Source organism: Lethenteron reissneri, chromosome 61 (assembly GCF_015708825.2).
Source record: "Lethenteron reissneri isolate LAM-NWPU_2019-01 chromosome 61, ASM1570882v1, whole genome shotgun sequence".
NCBI lineage: Eukaryota > Metazoa > Chordata > Hyperoartia > Petromyzontiformes > Petromyzontidae > Lethenteron > Lethenteron reissneri.
Window position 1 is genome coordinate 6,268,131 of NC_083839.1, and position 17,674 is coordinate 6,285,804.

The window sequence follows — 17,674 nt, forward strand, 5'->3', positions numbered from 1 at the left end:
CAATACATGCCACGAGCACGTGACGTTGGAAACATTTCGACCAATAGCAGAGCGCGTTACTCAGCGCGACACTCGCATTACATGGGCGAGGTCACTCGCCATTGGCTGACGGGTCGCGCGCGATCGGGAAGAACGCGATGCGATTGGCTGTCGGCTCAACCAATGGTGTGGCGGGACGCGGGACCGGTCCCCGGTTCCTGGTCCCAAGGCCTGGTCCAGGCGTCATGGTAACGCAGCCTCGCTGGTTTCGCGAATTGTCATTGTTTAAGATTATAATTGTGATTAAATTTGGTGTCGTTAATGAATGCTTAAGCTAGACGTCACGTTGTGCTTGCTACGCCGTTGTTTTATTTTCGCTTTGCTGTTCAATTATCGAAACATGGTTCGTGGTATCCGGTCACGTTGTGTCAATTGGCGAGTTAAAATTATTATATTTTAAAAGATTCGATTCATAGTCACTGTACTGGCTTATACTAACTAGTGGTTCATAGTTATTGAGTTCTTACTGGATCGTGAGCCATTAACTAATTCAGCGCCGTACTGTATACTTCAACTCTAAAGCACGGCATCACAACTCGGTCCAGACGCTATTAACTCTACACATCATCACCAGAGGAATTGTAGCTCGGCGCATTCACATAAACTAATCGCAATGAGTTAAGCCGACGTGTTAAACTCATCATCGTAACATCTCTATGTGCTCCTGTCGCACAGGGTCCTGCATAGTGCAACTATAACTTGTAATTGTACAACGCGTTGTTACTGTGTGTGGCGTCCCCTCGCTCAGGACGCCGCTCGGTGTTGTCGTATGACAGAGGAAAAAAACAATTATAAGAATGTACTTCGTTTACCCAGTAAAACCTCACTGCGTATCAACAATGTCCTTATGGGGGGGGTTGTCCTGCATGGGCCTGGTTTTTCCAGGTCCCTTTTAATGATGTCGCCAAGAACCTGGAGAAACCTGGAGAAACCCACCATGCTCACGGAGATGATGACACATTGAAAGCTCACCACAGATTTATTCAAGAATCCATTTGTTGTACAGCCATTCATCTTTCTCCCGACAGTGTCTCGTGACCGCCATCAAGCCCAGTGGGTTATGAAGTTTCACGAATCTCTACGTGATCCACTAACCCTCCTCGCCTCCTAAGCGCTGGAGCGCAGGCGTGTGCATCGTGTATGTGTGTATGTTGAACTTCTTTAGCACCGTACGTAGTTTTACAAGTGAATAGCTCCAGTGGCTCTCTAATATCGGAAAGAAGAGCGTTCCAGACGGACCCAGAAGCACATCTGAAAGCGCGCGATGCAGTGACCGTCTTTGTTCGATGGGTAGCCATCATGCATCAAATCTGTACTTGACGAGAAAACCCGATTATAACGGAATAATCCATATCATGCTCATAACAATCGGTTGCACTATTGTCCCAGTGGCTCTTGGTTTATCAGTCTGACTTGGGAATATTCCCTGGTCCACTCGGCCTCATCAGGGATAATACATATCGATGAGGTCTCACTCAGCAGAAAGCCTAAATGATAAGCCTTTGTTGCCGTCTTTTTGCATGTGTCTCACTGTCTTTATCAGTCCGGATAACCGATTGCCTGCCTGGTTGTATATCCGGTTATGTCTGGCAGTCACAATTTGTCTACAATATTTGGCTCTCTCTGTTTACATTTGTGTTTGTTCCTGCCAGCCTGCCTGTCTACGCGTCTTTTTGACTCTGTCTTGTCTTTTTTTTTCTCTCTTTACCATATATCTATGAGTGGCTCTGCAAAGAGCAGTCTCTCTTTTGTATTTGACTGTCTGTTTTTCTGTGTGGCTGTCTCTTTTTGTCTTTGAATATCTGACTATCTATGGGACCTTTTTTGCCAGTATCATATCAAACTTAAGAATAGGGTTCGCTCTTTTTGACAATAAAACAAGTGTTTAGATGCTCAAATACCTTTTGCGAGGCATCAAGTCTGCATTGTCCACACGTACTCGTGTTTGGATGTTTTGCCACAATTACGTGTGGTTAATTCAGACTTGATGCCCTGGAAAAGGTGCTGGTGTTTGAACATCTTAACACCTGTATTATTGCCAGAAAGGGCAAAACCTATTCTGACTGTGCCTCTCCAACCAATTATTGTCTGACATTGTGTCTGCCTGTCTTGATGTGTCCTGACAGGAGCCCTCTCTGTACACCGTAAAAGCCATCATAATCCTGGACAATGATGGGGAACGACTCTATGCGAAGGTAAGCTCACTCGGGAACCCAGAAGCAGCATCGGCTGGGTATTCATCTGAGCAAAATGTGCAACTCGTTTGACGCTGGTTTGTGGTCTTAATATAGAGGTGGATAACGTTTTCCGTACTGAGCGCAGAATACTTTTGGCGGGCAACTACACATTAACATACCTCGCTCACTTCTGTCACTGCAAGAGGGCCTTGCAACTACAGAAACTGTTTTAACCTGAAAATTTAAAACACATTTTTGCCAAGTCGAAAATATTCACCTGGAATACCGGATTTGTGTTTGCAATGACTGATAAATATGTGGGCCTTTTAGACGAGGCAGGCTCCAAGCAGCCATGGGGTGTATGAAATAAAGCCTCGGGCAATATCCAGCCATGGGCCAAAGGTTCCCCACCACTGTCCTAGCCTGTTTCTTAAAGGTTGCATAATATTTTAAATAAGGCATATATGTATTGTCCTCCCACTGACCCTTGTATGCCAAATATTTGATTTCAGCCAGCTTGTTAAACCCAAAACTCTAACCATTCTTAAAACTAAAACGAACATCATCATACTAAAATGTAATTTAAATTGTCACCTATGTTCTGTACAATGTGAAATGTAATCACAACGTTTAGCTGTTTCATTTTACAATACCTTTATATTCTGCACTTTATAATTTTTTTAGGATATTTATCATTTTTCTATGTTTGGGCAGCAGAGGGCATTGCAGAAAAATACATTGTTGCACAGTACAGTATTGTATTTATCTAACATAACGTCTGTGGTGTTCATTTTAGCCAACCCGCACTGACCATTGTGGTGAAGTATGGTCAAATAAATCTAGCAATTGAATGACAAAAGTGTTCTGGTAACTTAATTTAATTAGTTTTCTTTTGCTAGTCTAGTTTCATTTACAATTTTTTGCACATCATTTCTGTATCACAAATTTTATATTTTACCCTAACTCGCCCTTCCAATTGAGACGCTCAAAATGATTTCAGCTGATTCTAAAGAGCAGTTATTACTGGGTTAATAATGTTATATAACACATGCTATTAAAGGCGTGGCCAGAAGGTAACTCTTGGAGCTTGGTATGTGAGCGATGCATCAAAAGGATGCTGCACTTACACTGACTCGCCCGGGATCCATCATTGGGAAGTAAATGTGTGTGACGTGAATTCCCTCTGTCTGTGTGTGCCCGTGCTTGTGTGCATTCCAGTACTATGATGACACATACCCATCGGTGAAGGAGCAGAAGACATTTGAGAAAAACATTTTCAACAAAACACACCGCACTGACAGTAAGTGCTGTTCACATTGTACCCTAACCCTCAGGACACAATACAGCCTGCACCAAATCGTATTTTTTTTGCAGCAACAGCCACGATCTAGCCACTGCGAAGGCCTCTGTAAGCTATCGCTATCTCTTCTGGTCTTGTGATGCAACAAACCATCTAGTTCCTGCACGCTAACCATTATTACACCTCCATGGCGGACAAACTCGGACATGTTCCTTCTCTTGACTGCGGCTGTGTCGGTAGTCTCGACCGTTGGCCGTAAGCCCTGCTAGCGACATCAATGTAACGTCTCTAACGTGTGCTTCCTGGTCAGTTTGTTCCTCTTTGTCTCCTAGTATGGTCCCGAACATGCACATTTGCGTGCTTCTTTGCACACTTTAAATATGTTTAATTTGCTGCTCATGGTAGAAATCTCACCTGCCGCGCTAAATATATTTGTTAAAAAGTAATAACTGCCGTTACGCAGGGTACATCTCAAGAGCATTCCTGAAGTAAAGTAACCATGTTACTGAGAACTTCTGTACAATATATCACCTAAATTAATCCTCACCTTGTTCAAGTTCTATAAGACAGCACTTCTGCTTGCTCCCACGCACACAAAATATGCTCCAACAAAAAAAATTGCCAATCGTCCACAGCAGGTTGCTGCAGAAAAACAAGAGACTCGGCAAAGCGTTTTTGGGTAAACAAATTAATATGTATTATATGTTCATCGCAGATAAGACCAAATCATCTGGAATGCACTCAGTCAAGCAGGGGAGAGCCTGGATAGTGAGAATAGGTTTTCCCTTTTTGTTTCTGGCAACAAAACAGGTGTTAAGATGTTAAAACACCAAACTGAAAGGTTTCAGTACTGGCAATGGAGGGCCCATAATGTAGCCTGGATAGTGCTTGGATGGGTAACCATTGTGTACAAAACAGTTTTTGTGGACTCCTGTTTTATCAGCAGAGGGCAATGCAACAAATGTATGTTCTTGCTGTACTGTGCTGCAACATTTTTGCTCCCCGCCTTCACCAACCAGCACTGATCAGCACAGCAACGTATGGTCAAATAACCCTCATGACCCGCACAGAAATAGGGAGGCCCTCATCCGGCAGTAAATTGACCAAAGGGTTGGTTGTACATGAACATCATTTGTTCAATTTATTTCTATAGCTAATGGCCGCCACCCAGTGGCTGTGCCTTCTGCCAAATCTCTCAGTCTGTGAAGCCTACATGGGAGATCTTTTGTTTTTTGTTTCTGCATGCACATGTGCGTGCATGTTAGTGCATGCATGTTAGTGTGTACCTGCCCATAGGGGAGCGTTCGGCGAGCTGCGCTACGAACCCGACGGTCCGAGTTCGATTCTTGCTCACAGCCAACACAAGTGACGATTATCTAAACGGGTCTTGGGCCACCCCTAGGTTGACGCAGCCTCAAATGAGTGCTTGGTGTGGCGTGTACTTATTGCCACTAGGGAGACAAAGGCGTGGTGCTGGCCACCCACCCACTTGTGTCCTGTGGCAGCCTCGCACGTACAGCTTCACACGTACACGCGTGTGTGCGCGTGTGTGCGCGTGTGTGCGCGTGTGTGCGCAGGCGAGATTGCGCTGCTCGAAGGCCTAACCGTCGTCTACAAGAGCAGCGTCGACCTCTACTTCTACGTCATCGGGAGCCCCCAGGAGAACGAGGTGACCACACAACCCTCTGACCCCATCTCTGCTTGTACTTGGATGTTGAGACTTGCCCACCGACACAGGGATGCAGAGCCCCGTTGTGGGTGCCATGATGGCGAGATGTTAACTACCTCGCCTGGTATACAGGAACTCGTGGTTTTGATCCCAACCCTGATGCTTGTATATTTGGAAAATGCGTGTTCTCCCTGTGGTCGTGTGGATTTTGCTCTGGGTCCTCTGGTTTTCCCCTCCGCATTTGGAAACGTGTTTAGATTATTTGGCTGCTATAAATGTGACCATGATAAGCCATTTGATTGAGCTATCATTCGTAGCTAGGTAGCTTCTTAATAAGTATAACCCGTAAAAGCAAAGTTTTTCACTATAAATCCTTTACAGTATATGCGTGGCGGCTAGAGTCCTCTCGTCCTCTGGCTTGAGATGGCTGCCACCCATGGGTCAGATGATTGTCTGCCAGTATTAAGCAATTGGTAATTAAATATTTAATTTGTTTTCCCTAAACAGTGTAAAATTTTGAAAAAAATTTTCACGAACATTAATTGTCTCGCACAACGAGTCTGTGTGCAAAATGTCAGCTCGATTGGATCACGGGAAGTGGGTTAAAAAACGACCGAAAGATTTGCACGGTCGTAAGCAAGCAAGCACGCAAGCAAGCAAGCAAACTTAATATAAAGGATTTAAAAAGAGCTAATAGCTCAGTGGGCCTTATCTGGTAAAATAAATAATTTAATAGTTTTTTGTTGAATAGGTTTGTCTTCAGGGCCAGATCAGTAGTCTGCTCAAAGTAAACTTTAATATTAAAATGTCTGAAAATACTGTGAATAAAGTTCCACATCCATACAACTCAACACAATATAACCTAGTTTAATTATGAGGTGGATACCCAAGCAGTGCTGTATCAGTGCCGCCATCATGATGATGATGATCATCATCATCATCGTCTATTACCCATGATCTATCCACTGCTGGATGAAGGCCTCCCCAAGCCATCCCACATGGTCTTGCTACGCAACAATCCCATCTGTCTAGCTCCTGCACGCAAACTGATTGCATCGCTGGATCTGCTCTGCGTACATCCTGTCGACATGTTGTCTCCTTTGGTTGCCACTCCCCCGTCAGTCTTGACCACCGGGTAGCATCCCTCTTCGCGATGCGTCCTTCTCAAGCCTGTTTACTTTTCTTAATCCTTTCCCGTTCCGATGACATACATGTACATCATCAGTTTTTCTTCTGACGTACATGTTCGTACACGTACATCATCGGAATGGAATCGGAGGTAAAAGGTCATGCAGGAGGGCGTGTGGCACATTTTGGCGCCAGCTATCGTAGAGTGCGATAATGTCGCAACAATTCTCTGCGGTGAGTACAAAGTCTATAAAAACAAGGGCGCTATGCATCTAAATACAATTAACGTTCACCGTTCGCACGTTCCGAGATTCACGATGAACGGGACCCACCATGCAATTTGTAGACGTCTCGAACGGGAAAGGGTTAAGTCAGTGTGATGTCATTGACTTGTAGTTGCTCTGTGATCCGTGTATTCCTCTTTCTGTCCAAGTGTTCCTCTTTCTCGGTGTAATCTCAAGCGTGCACCTCTTCAGGCTACTGTTTGTGCCATTTGGCTTTTGTTCTATATTCTGTTCCAAATGCCATAGTGGGTAATTGCACTCATTTAAAATTATATTCACATTTCCAATGCTGCTTTTCCTTATCTTGTCCAGTTTTCCCAAAGCACTTCAACCATCTCTCCCGGCTGTAAAGCATGGAGCTCATGATCATTGTTATCTTTGCCATTTGCAGCTGATGCTCATGACTGTCCTCAGTTGCTTGGTGGAGTCTCTGGGACAGATGTTCAGGTAAGCGTGACAGCTCATTTTAACCATCACTCATCACCCTTAATCAAAGGGCATTTATGATTGTAGTATCATAAATGGGGTGCCACGGTGTTGAGATATTAACTCCCTCGCCTGGTATGCAGAAGGTCGTGGATGCGATCCCGACCGTGATGCATTTATATTTGGAGTTTTCATGTTTTCCCCGTGGTCCTGTGGATTTTTCTCTGGGTTCTCCGGTTTATTTTCCACATTTAGAACCATTCGTTTAGAGTATTTGGCTGCGCACACTGAAATGCTACATCTGGTCAATTTTGCTGTACGGAGTAGAGACGTGGACACTGACAACAACAGCAACAAAAAGGCTCGAAGCTTTCGAGATGTGGCTGTATCGAAGAATGCTGAAAATCCCATGGACAGCCAAAACCACCAACACACAAGTTATGCAAGATATGGGCACTGACAGGCAACTGCTGAAGACCATCATTAGCAGGAAGTGTTACTACCTAGGCCACATTGCCCGAAACGACCACAAATACCAGCTATTAAAGCAAATCCTGGAAGGAAAAATCGAAGGGAAAAAACGACCAGGACGGCCAAAAACGACATGGCTCAGTAACATCAAAACATGGCTACAATTAACAACAGCACAAACTCTACACGCCGTGCTAGACCGGGACCAATATCATCGTGAAGTCGCATACGCCGTTAGGCAGCACTAAACAAGAAGAAATTTCCAGATGATAAGTCACTTCGTTGAGCTATAATTTGTGGCCAAGTTGCTTCTGAAAAAGAGCTATATAGTTCAATGGGCCTTACTTGGTAAAAAAAAATCTAATCATAAAAATAGTAAGTCTTTATACCGGTCTGCAAGGGCCTGCATTGGGGGTAGCTCAAGAGTACTACCCCCGTATGTAGTTTGGCCGACTCATCCATGCTGGCCAGACATCTTGGAAGAGGACAGGGGTACCTCCACTTCACCTCACCATATGCAAACTGCCAATAGGCTAACAGGTGTACTCATTTAAACTGCTGTGTCGAAAGAGACAGGGCATATTTAAAAATCTTTGTTTCATCTGCTGTGCGGGGAGATGGAATAAAAAACTGTTTAAACTAAACTATTTTTATTTTACCAGGTAAGGCCCATTAAGCTATGTAGCTCTTTTTCAGAAGCGCCCTGGCCACAAATGATAGCCCAATGAAATGGCTTATCATGTGGAAATTCATAGCAACCATATACTCTAACCACACTCTAATTCTAAATGTGGAGGGATCGAACCCACGACCTCCAGCATACCAGGCGGAGGAGTTAACATCTCGCCACCGCTGTGCCCCCAAGTTGATCCAGTGACCTATGGATTGCAAGTCCAATGCGCTAACCATTACACCATTTTGGAAGCATTGCCTAATTTTTATCGAGTCAACTTTAACGAGCGGGTTATGAATGCAGTAGGCAACATCGTGCACTGGGTGGGGTGCAACTGTTGAAGTATCCGACATGTCATGCGCTCTCTGTTTGCGGAAACGCGGTGCAAATTTTTTTTTAAACCCCTGCAGGAAAAATGTCGAGAAGCGAGCCCTGATGGAAAACATGGATGCTGTTTTCTTGGCGGTGGATGAAATCGTTGATGGCGGGTAGGTTGCAACGAATTCATTATAAACAACATAAATACTATATTCTCTGGATAATAAGATGCACCTCTGTATAACCTGGGCGGTTGGGTGTAAAACTGAATTGACACTGAGCACACATTTGGGGTGCAGCTTACTCTCCACAGTGTATTATAAATACAGGAATAGACAATACTAATGCCTTCCCTTAGCGTAAAACATGGCAAGTGCCTACAATGCTGTTTAATGCCTCTCGTGAAGAAATTCCGATCAAAAGATTATCCAACAGCAATAAACGGGTTTAACATTTCTTGTGAAAATGTTAATGTGTTATATTTATGAAGTACGTTAACATATTTCTGCAGTTATTTACCATTTTCTTTTGTGTGTATGAATGTATTTATGCATGTGGTGTTTGCATATTTATTGATCAATGTGTCGGGCGTGGTGCTGGCCACCCACACCCCATTGTGTGCCGTGCAGGCCTTCATAGGTGCTCCTCGCTAAGAGCACTTGCCCCAACAGTCTGTTACGGTTATACGGGGGATCTTTGTCTTATCAGTGTGTACGTGTGTCTGCGTGTGTCTGCATGCGTGTGTGTCATTGTCGATATGCAGAGTGGTTCTGGAGAGTGACCCCCTTCAGGTCATGCAGAGGGTGTCTCTCAGGGTAAGCCATCACCAGTCTACTCCACATTCCAGCTTTACCAATTCAGCATTAACACCCATCGTAACCGGGATCCTGAGCACCAAATATTGGTTGACCGATCACTACGGCGTAACTCCTCTTATCCACGGTGATGTTCTGGCACGGCATCGCGAATGTGGAGAATTTGCAGATAAGCAACAACGTTTTACCTGTGTGTGTGTGATGTGTGTCTTATCGTGCGCACCTACAGCTGGATGTCTCTGAAGGGCCGTATGGCTTTGTTCTCTTAGATCTGCTGGCCAGCAAGGTAACCTGGGCTCCCACTCCCCTCTACTTCACTCCTTGGTGCTTTTTTCTCTCTAACCCTTAGTGCAGTGCAGAGTGGCATGAGCTTGTATATGTCTGAGCCCATGTGCATGTGTTTGTGTGTAGAATGGTAGTGGGGAGCGCTTAGCGTGCTGCTAAGTGGGGTGGGGAGCGCTATGGACCCGGCAGCTCGGGTTCGATTCCCGCTCACGGAAACCAACACCAGTGATAATTATCTTAACCGGTCCTGGGCCTCCCTTAGGTCGACTCAGCCTCAAATGAGTGCCGGGTGTGGTGTGTAAACATTGCCACTAAGGAGACAGGTACCCGGGCATGGTGCTGGCTACCCACGCCCTCATGTGCCATGCCGGCCTTCATAGGTGCTCGCTAACAGCACTTGCTCCTATTGTCTGCTAAGCCTAAACGGGTAATCTTTGTCTTTGTAGAGTGGTAGTGCGTGGTTAGTGCTCTCGGTTACGAACCTGCCGACCAAAGTTCGATTCCTGCTTATGGCTAACATCAGTCGTGAGCCACATGCATGCAAGCCTAGTTGCCTCTCACACATGATAATACAAGTTCAAACTAGTATTGGCCAGACCTTCTAAAGCATGGTCTTTTAAAAACAGTTCCAGGAACTTGGGCTTTCCTGGGCAAATAAAGAATTAGGTGCAATATGCAATCTGATAAGCTCTAAAAGGTAAAGGTGCAGCCCTGAAACTGCTTGCTCACGTTACTGCTGGGAGAGCTCTAGAGAGCCCTTCCACATATTTTTCTTCATATTTTTACGCCCGTCAGACTTCTGGCAAGAGGTGATGGCACCCACACTTTACCAAACCAAACGCCCTATACAAACTTTAAATTCTTCTTGGTTCTTTCGGTAAAGTCACGTAGAAGGGAAGTAACAAAACAATACAAATAAAACATAATAAAATAATTCTCACGACGTTTCGGCCACAACACAAGTAGCCGTCCTCAGGTGAAGACAGGTCTGTCGAGGCGACAGCTTCTAAAAGAAAAACACCACCACGCCTGGAGCGTCTATTTAAGCTGGGTTGCAAGGGGGGGGGGGGGGGAAATGCGCATTGACAAAATAATCTGCATATCAATAGGAATTTAGCGTATTTATGGGAAATGCAGGAATGCGATTAGCACTAATCGCATTCCTGCATTTCCCATAAATATTATTTTTTCAATGCGCATTCCCCCCCCCCCTTCCAACCCAGCTTAAATAGACGCTCCAAGCGTGGTGGTGTTTTTCTTTTAGACGCTGTCGCCTCGACAGACCTGTCTTCACCTGAGGACGGCTACTTGTGTTGTGGCCGAAACGTCGTGAGAATTATTTTATTATGTTTTATTTTTATTGTTTTGTTACTTCCCTTCTACGTGACTTTACTGAAAGAACCAAGAAGATGAATCCCTGCAGTCACGAAAGCTTTAAATCGAAATTAAAACTTTAAATTATACACCAATTGCATCCCTTATTTCTGGTAGTATTCATGCCACCTTTACTTGCTTGTCCTAACCTGTGCGTCATTTGATAAACAAATTAAATGAATATGACGAACGAGTGATTCATTTTCCTGGTGTGTAGGTTGCCTGCGTTGGGCTAATATTGGTGTGTGGAAAAAAATTACAGGCAATTTGCTTGAGTGTCGTTGCTTGCTCAGTGGTTTCAATAATACTTAAATGTTTAATGTTTCTTCAGTAAATATAATGTTGCTGCATATTTTTATCGTCAATAGATAATTGTACAGTACCATTTTTTGGAAAGTCGATAGTGATCATCCGTATGGAGCAGTGATGGGCAACCTATAGATGAGTTAGTGGGCCACATGAGCGGCCCTCCTTCATCTCGGTGGGCCGAAAGCTTGACATCGTGCTTTTGCACTTGTGTATGTACGTATGTTGAACTTCTTTTGCATTGTACGTAGCCGACTGTGCTAATCGGAGGTGCGGGGAAGGACAACAAACTAAACACAAATACAGTTCTAAAGAAATGGGTTTTCAATCTAGATTTATAAGTGCATAGCTCCAGTGGCTTCGTAATAACCATGACCCCATGCATCACCCTAGAGCAGTGGTTCTCAAAGTGTTGTCCCTGGAGCAGCAGTGGTCCGTGACGCTCCTCCATGTGGTCCATGGGCTGATCCAAATGCAGGTTGATCCGGAAATAATGACCTTTTGTTTCGGACATGAATTAATATTTTACTTATATTTAATTTAAAAATGAAATGAGGTAAACTACCCTGGTAAATATTCTTAGGTTTTTTCGGTAAAGTCACGTACCCTGGTAAACTAACCTAACCCTAAAATCTAAATGTCCCCCCCCCCCCAAGAAAAAACCTTATCGCTGCATTAAAAATAAAAGTTTATGTTCTGGTAATATGGATCATTTAGTATGAATGGTATTTAGAGAGAAGTGAATGCGTTTTGTCACCATTGGTGGAGGGCTGGTGGTGGTCCGTGGATATGTTTGCATCGGCTGAGTGGTGTGCGGGCCAAACAGGTTTCAGAAACGCTGCCCTATCGATAGATAGATCGTTTATTGTAATTTTCACCAGTACAACGAAATTTAAAATGCTCACCAGTCAGGGCATCATTCATAAATTTAAATTAAATAAAACAAGAAAATAAAAATAAAATTAAATGAAAGATAATCAATTTATACTATATATAAAAACAGCCCAAGTATACCCACATACCCACATAAGGTTACATTTTGTCATTGCACATCTCTATTTCACAATCAATTGTAAACACTATTACTTAATAATTAATTAGCATTATTGAGTGTGGTGATCGCTGTAGGATAAAAGCTCTGTTTGAATCTGTTTGTCCTTGTTTTGACTGATCTGAATCGTCTGCCTGATGGCAACAGCTCAAACAGTGAGTGTCCAGGGTGAGAAGAGTCCTTTATAATGTTCTGTGCTTTTTTGATGCAACGTGAACTGTGTAGTTCTTCGACCCTGAGACCAGGCCACCACGAGGGAGAGACGGTGGCGCTGACTTGACTTTTGCGTGTCATACACAGCAAGCAGATAAAGTAAACATGCCAGTCTTCATTTTGTGAAGAAAATAGGTGACGAAAATATTTGTCAACAAAAGTGGTATTTTTTATTTTAATCGGTGACGACCATTCATTGACAAATCTATTGAGGAAGAACAAACATGTAATTATCTTATTTGTGTATAAAACATTTACTGAGTTCACTGACAGTATTGAGAGGGGTGAACGTTACACATCCCTCACACCAACATTAATTTAATAACTAAGTAGACTAAGAGAATGCAATCCACTTGGACTCAAACTCCATGGGTTGTGCCGACTAGACTAGACTGACTAAATAGAAAATGCTAATTTAACAATGGTACAGATGTGTAATTTTAAAGCAGGGGATTGACACTGAGTTTGAAACAGATTCTTCTGCCTTCTGCTATTCTTTATCAGATGCCTAGCTATTTCTTAATTTAAAATGCAGTGCTCAGAGCAAATGACAACAGTCCTAAAGTTATATCCGGCTGTACAGGTTGTAGGTCACTGTCAACGTGGTCACTGGATTTTATTTTTTTAAATTAGAACGCCTCTTTGACGAAATATGCTTTATGTGCACAATCATGTTCTCTCCTCGTGTGCCGGTTTAATGCCTGCTTGGCTCAGATCAATACTGAGCCATCGAGCTGACGCGTACTGTGTCTCCGAGCCCATCCCCTTGTCCCCGCGTGCTGCAGGTAATGGTAACGAAGAAAGGCAGACCTGTGTGAAACTGCTAACCCATCCTCTGTATACCTAGACCATGGTTCATGATCCCTGTACCTATTTTCCACGGTAAAACTTCGTTTTCCACCGCAGAAGCCGAGCCGTGCTGAGCCGCTTATCTCACACGCAGTCGCAAAGATGATTAGCCCCGGGCGCTGGCTCTGTTTGGCCCCCTCAGACAGTTTTAGTTATGTTGTGAGGCCGGCATATCACAATTTGGTTCTGACTCGCCTCAGCAAACATGCATTTATCATGCATAGTCAGCGAAGGATCGTTGCGCAAAACATGTGACCTCTTGCAAAAGCATTCGCATAAACTGCTCTTGCTGCCATACACCAGCGTCTCTAGGGAATTTGTTCTACGGATCACAGGGGCCACTATGGGGACGGTGCCATTCCTTAGAGAGTAGCATTCCACTTCAAACGTCGACCGCCAACTGAAGTGTGCAATTTTCTGGAGTTTGCTCATCAAGACAGGGCGACGTGTCCACAAAGTGGCAGCAGTCTCCCTCGAAGCAATTAGCCAGTGGAAAATCACCAGGACCATGAAGTCCCCGTGTTGGCTCAGCTCAGGTGTACCATTGGAAAAGGTGTACAGGTGTGACTGCTTGAACTGAAATTTGTTTAACTGGGGAAGGCTGGGTGGTGCAGTGGGTTTCTAACAGCTATTTTGGAGGCACTTAAGACGGCGTGGTTGAAGTGCTTTGGTTGATGAAACCAGGTTCTCAAGTTCAGTAGGTTTGATGGTTTTCAAACCATGGAAACAATTCCATCAATTAATACATTTGACTATTAACTTACATTTGCTAAGCACAGCTCTGGAAGGATTAAAATCTGTTCATGCAAGGATGTGGCCAGATGGGTTGGAGGTCAGAGCACTCAGCTTCTACAACAGAGATTGAAGATTCTAATCCTGGCCGTCACCTTTGATTAAAACCAGGGACTGAAGCATAGCCAGTCTCAGTCTGGTCACCGAAAGAGTGCACAAAAAAATGACTGAGCATTTGTTTCTGCACTTAATTTCAATCAATGTTTCTACAAACATTACTTTCTGGCAGTTAGTAAAGTGCTGCCCTCTTCTGTATCGACCAGTGGTCTTTGGAAAGGATCTCGCGAGGCAGCTTTGTGATATCTGCTTTCGTGGGCCGTGCTTTCACAACAAGGGATCCGAATCCATACTTTGTCTCATGCCCTGACACCATCAGCAAATTCGAGATAACGTGGAAGAATAAAATATTGCTAACGCAGTTCTGGCAGCAAAAGCCGTGATTATCATGACTGTTTGGCCAAACACGCCACTCTGCACCTTCTGGTATGCGATAATATAGCAACTAGGTTGCTGACTCATCTGTGAGAAATGTGTTCTTTGCCCTTCGAACCACTGACAATTTTAATAACCACTGTGCCATTGATACTCTGCGGTTGTTTTTTTTACACGAAGCTTGCATTTGTGCCGATTGCCCGATGCTCACCCGATTGGGTGTGCAGTTCGGCCGATGTGCGACAATGTGTGTGAAGGCATTTCACTTGATAGCTTGATTAACTCTTGCCGCATGTCATCCTTCCCCCAGCAGCATTGACACGGATAATGCTCTTGCCCGCTCTGCTTACAGAGTGCTTGATTTCCTTCATCATTAAAATCCATCGGCGATTTTTAAATGTAAACAAACTAATCTTGTTGACCGTTTTTATTTTTTTCAGTCGGATGACATCCCACTGACGGAACAGACGGTCGCACAGGTGAATATAACTGTGGTGGCCGTCGCTTTTAGCTTAATGTCATGCATGTGGCTCTTGCTTTGACTTGTGTCGATGAGGAGTGGAGTGTCAGTGGTTGGCATACTGCACTACAAATCCAGATGATTCTGGTTCAAGTCAAGTTTATTTGTTTAACCGGGTGAAAATTGGACAACTTATATTTGATTTTGGCCTTGGGGCCTCCCCTGAGGACTGGTTCAGATTTGTCATGCCAACACAGTTAGCCGTGGCCGGAAATGAAACTCAGGTCGATGGCTTCGTAGTCCAGTGCATTGACATTGCCACCACTCCACCCCAAGAAAATATGAAAATATAAAAAAACCCTATTTGTATTATATTTTAATGGGCTGGAGCATACACTGCACTCTGTACCCAGTGACATGAATTGGATTCTTAGCCACGGCTAGCATATGTGGTGAGTGATATCGGAAACCAGTCCTGGCTTCACCATTCACGAAATGGTACTGATGAGCATTATGAAGTATTGGCAAATAACCCTCATGATTGCCACGGTGTGGGAATGCCTTCATCCAATAATGGATTGAAAATGGGCCATACATTTTACACAAATATGAATGTATGTTGTTTAACTTCTTTCGCAACATACGTAGCCAACCGTGTTAATCTCAAGTCACTATCATATCTTGTCGCCCAGGTTCTCTATTCAGCCAAAGAACAGCTCAAGTGGTCCCTTCTCAAGTGATGATGGCCCAAGCAGAAGACGCGAATCTCCCTAAGCTCCCTGCACTCATCTGGCACCTCCCTCCATCTTCTGTACACTCACTCACTCTCACTTACTCATTCTGTGACCGGCAGTGTGAGTTCCCAGACACAAACTCGCAAAAAACAAAACTATAATATCTGGACTCATTTCCCACGCGCAGGAAAGCTTGCATCGTGGAGCTGAGTGGCGGGGAGGAAACGTGGAGCTGACACACCATTAAAGTCAGCGCGAGAATTTAGAGCTCATGCATAAAAATCAAAGAAATTATTTTATCACAAATTCTTTTTTTTAATCTCACTTGTGTTTTTACTGGAATCAAGTCACCAGGTTAGGCGGTGTCCTTTTTCTGCAGCCTGAAGATTACCATTTCTCATTGCGGAGTACCATCGCATGTTATCAAGGCAGGGTACGGCACTGGAATGACTCACTGAACTACTTGTTATCACTAAAATGAGCCACTCACCCACAAAGAAATGGTGCTCATTCATGCCATCCAAAGTAGTCTACCACGTGGAATTCAATATATTTTGTTAGTATTCAACTTAGTTAAGCCAAATGAAACAATGTTTTTTTTCCTGAAAATATTTTTTTCCCCCTCCCAATTCTGATTCTGCTGTCGATGTGAAAATAAGAATCCATTTGGAATGCTGGATTTGCAGTGTGGTCATCTCGTGATGGAGAACGGTCCACAGAAGGAGATATCATAGGGCTACTTCTAAAATCTCGTAAAGTGGCCTATTTTCCACACTCGGGGGCAACACTTGCCCAACACTCTGCTTTACAGCGGAATGCTCTGTGTGGCAAACTGATATTTGCAATTTTCAGAACTGGAATTTAGCCAGATTAAGTAAGACACCAAAGTGTAACACTTTTCGGGCAGTAATTTGTGATTGGACTGAGATCATGAACTCTTTACTTGAGAACCTGGTTTTTACCATGGACAGCTGTTCTGATTCAAACTCCCGAATCTCAGCTGTGATGCCTCAACGCTCTAACTTCTGAGCTACCCGGTCACATTGAAAAATAAAATGTAATCGGAGTTTTTTTCTGCGCAACCTTTGATTATCAGGCTAATACTGTTTGCACCTTACACTTGAGAATCTCGGTTCATCACAGGTGGCAGAAACCTGGGTTTGACCCCATAAAATCGATGGTACTGGCTCAGTGACTTGATAGCCATTGAGATTTTTGAACCAGCGTTTCAGATGGAAGAACCGAGGGTATGGCGCTATCCAGATCACATGACAGTACACGCTGTCTCCTCTCAACGGACACCCCCTGCCGCAACAGCCATGTGCGTCTCTCTGTACATGGTTTATTTTCCAGCACGTGTTAATATTTTCACATTTTTAGAGTGCCCGAGTGTGAAACCTACCCTGTGTGGTGGACCTCGATGGTTTCTTGGCAAATGTAAAATAACGCGGTGCGTGCGATGTCAAAATGTAGTATCGATGGTGGTGATATCGATGACGGTTGCCGGAGTGGCTTTCTCCAGTGTTGTGAAAATAAAACAAACATTGATATGTTGTTGTTTTTTGGAGAATTTATCCAACATTGAAATGCGTCATTTATTCTACAAGTGTCGATTGTCAAATCAGTCGCTTACACGACTGGGCTTGGGCAGGATACGTCTCTACCCAGTAAACGTGTCGCGTTGGAGTTAGTTGGACCAACGCTTTATGTTAACTGGGTAGAAGGGATGATAACCGATGGCCAAGAATAACAGAATGTCCGAATGGACCATTCACCGAGATGGGGCGATGAAATCAGCAGTTCGTGTGCAGTTAGAGGCTGTCAAATCGATGGACCGCGAGAGATGGTGGCCTTCGTTCAAGTTCAAGTTCATTAGGT

The 17,674-nt window shown here is 44.0% G+C and overlaps 1 protein-coding gene across 3 annotated transcripts; it reads left to right on the forward strand.

Moving 5' to 3' along the window:
• Positions 1-130: 130 nt before the first annotated feature.
• Positions 131-17,348, forward strand: LOC133358395 (coatomer subunit zeta-1-like). Of its 3 annotated transcripts, XM_061576712.1 has the most exons (11): positions 131-227; positions 2,166-2,234; positions 3,435-3,516; positions 5,094-5,185; positions 6,989-7,044; positions 8,578-8,655; positions 9,249-9,300; positions 9,530-9,586; positions 13,244-13,314; positions 15,043-15,081; positions 15,755-17,348. In XM_061576712.1, exons 1-9 carry the CDS (start codon positions 138-140, stop codon positions 13,265-13,267), a joined length of 600 nt encoding a protein of 199 aa, XP_061432696.1. In that variant the 5' UTR covers positions 131-137; the 3' UTR covers positions 13,268-13,314; positions 15,043-15,081; positions 15,755-17,348. The 3 variants fall into 3 exon arrangements, with proteins under 3 accessions (XP_061432696.1, XP_061432697.1, XP_061432695.1); XM_061576713.1 differs by lacking the exon at positions 9,530-9,586; XM_061576711.1 differs by lacking the exons at positions 9,530-9,586; positions 13,244-13,314.
• The last annotated feature ends 326 nt before the right edge of the window (positions 17,349-17,674 follow it).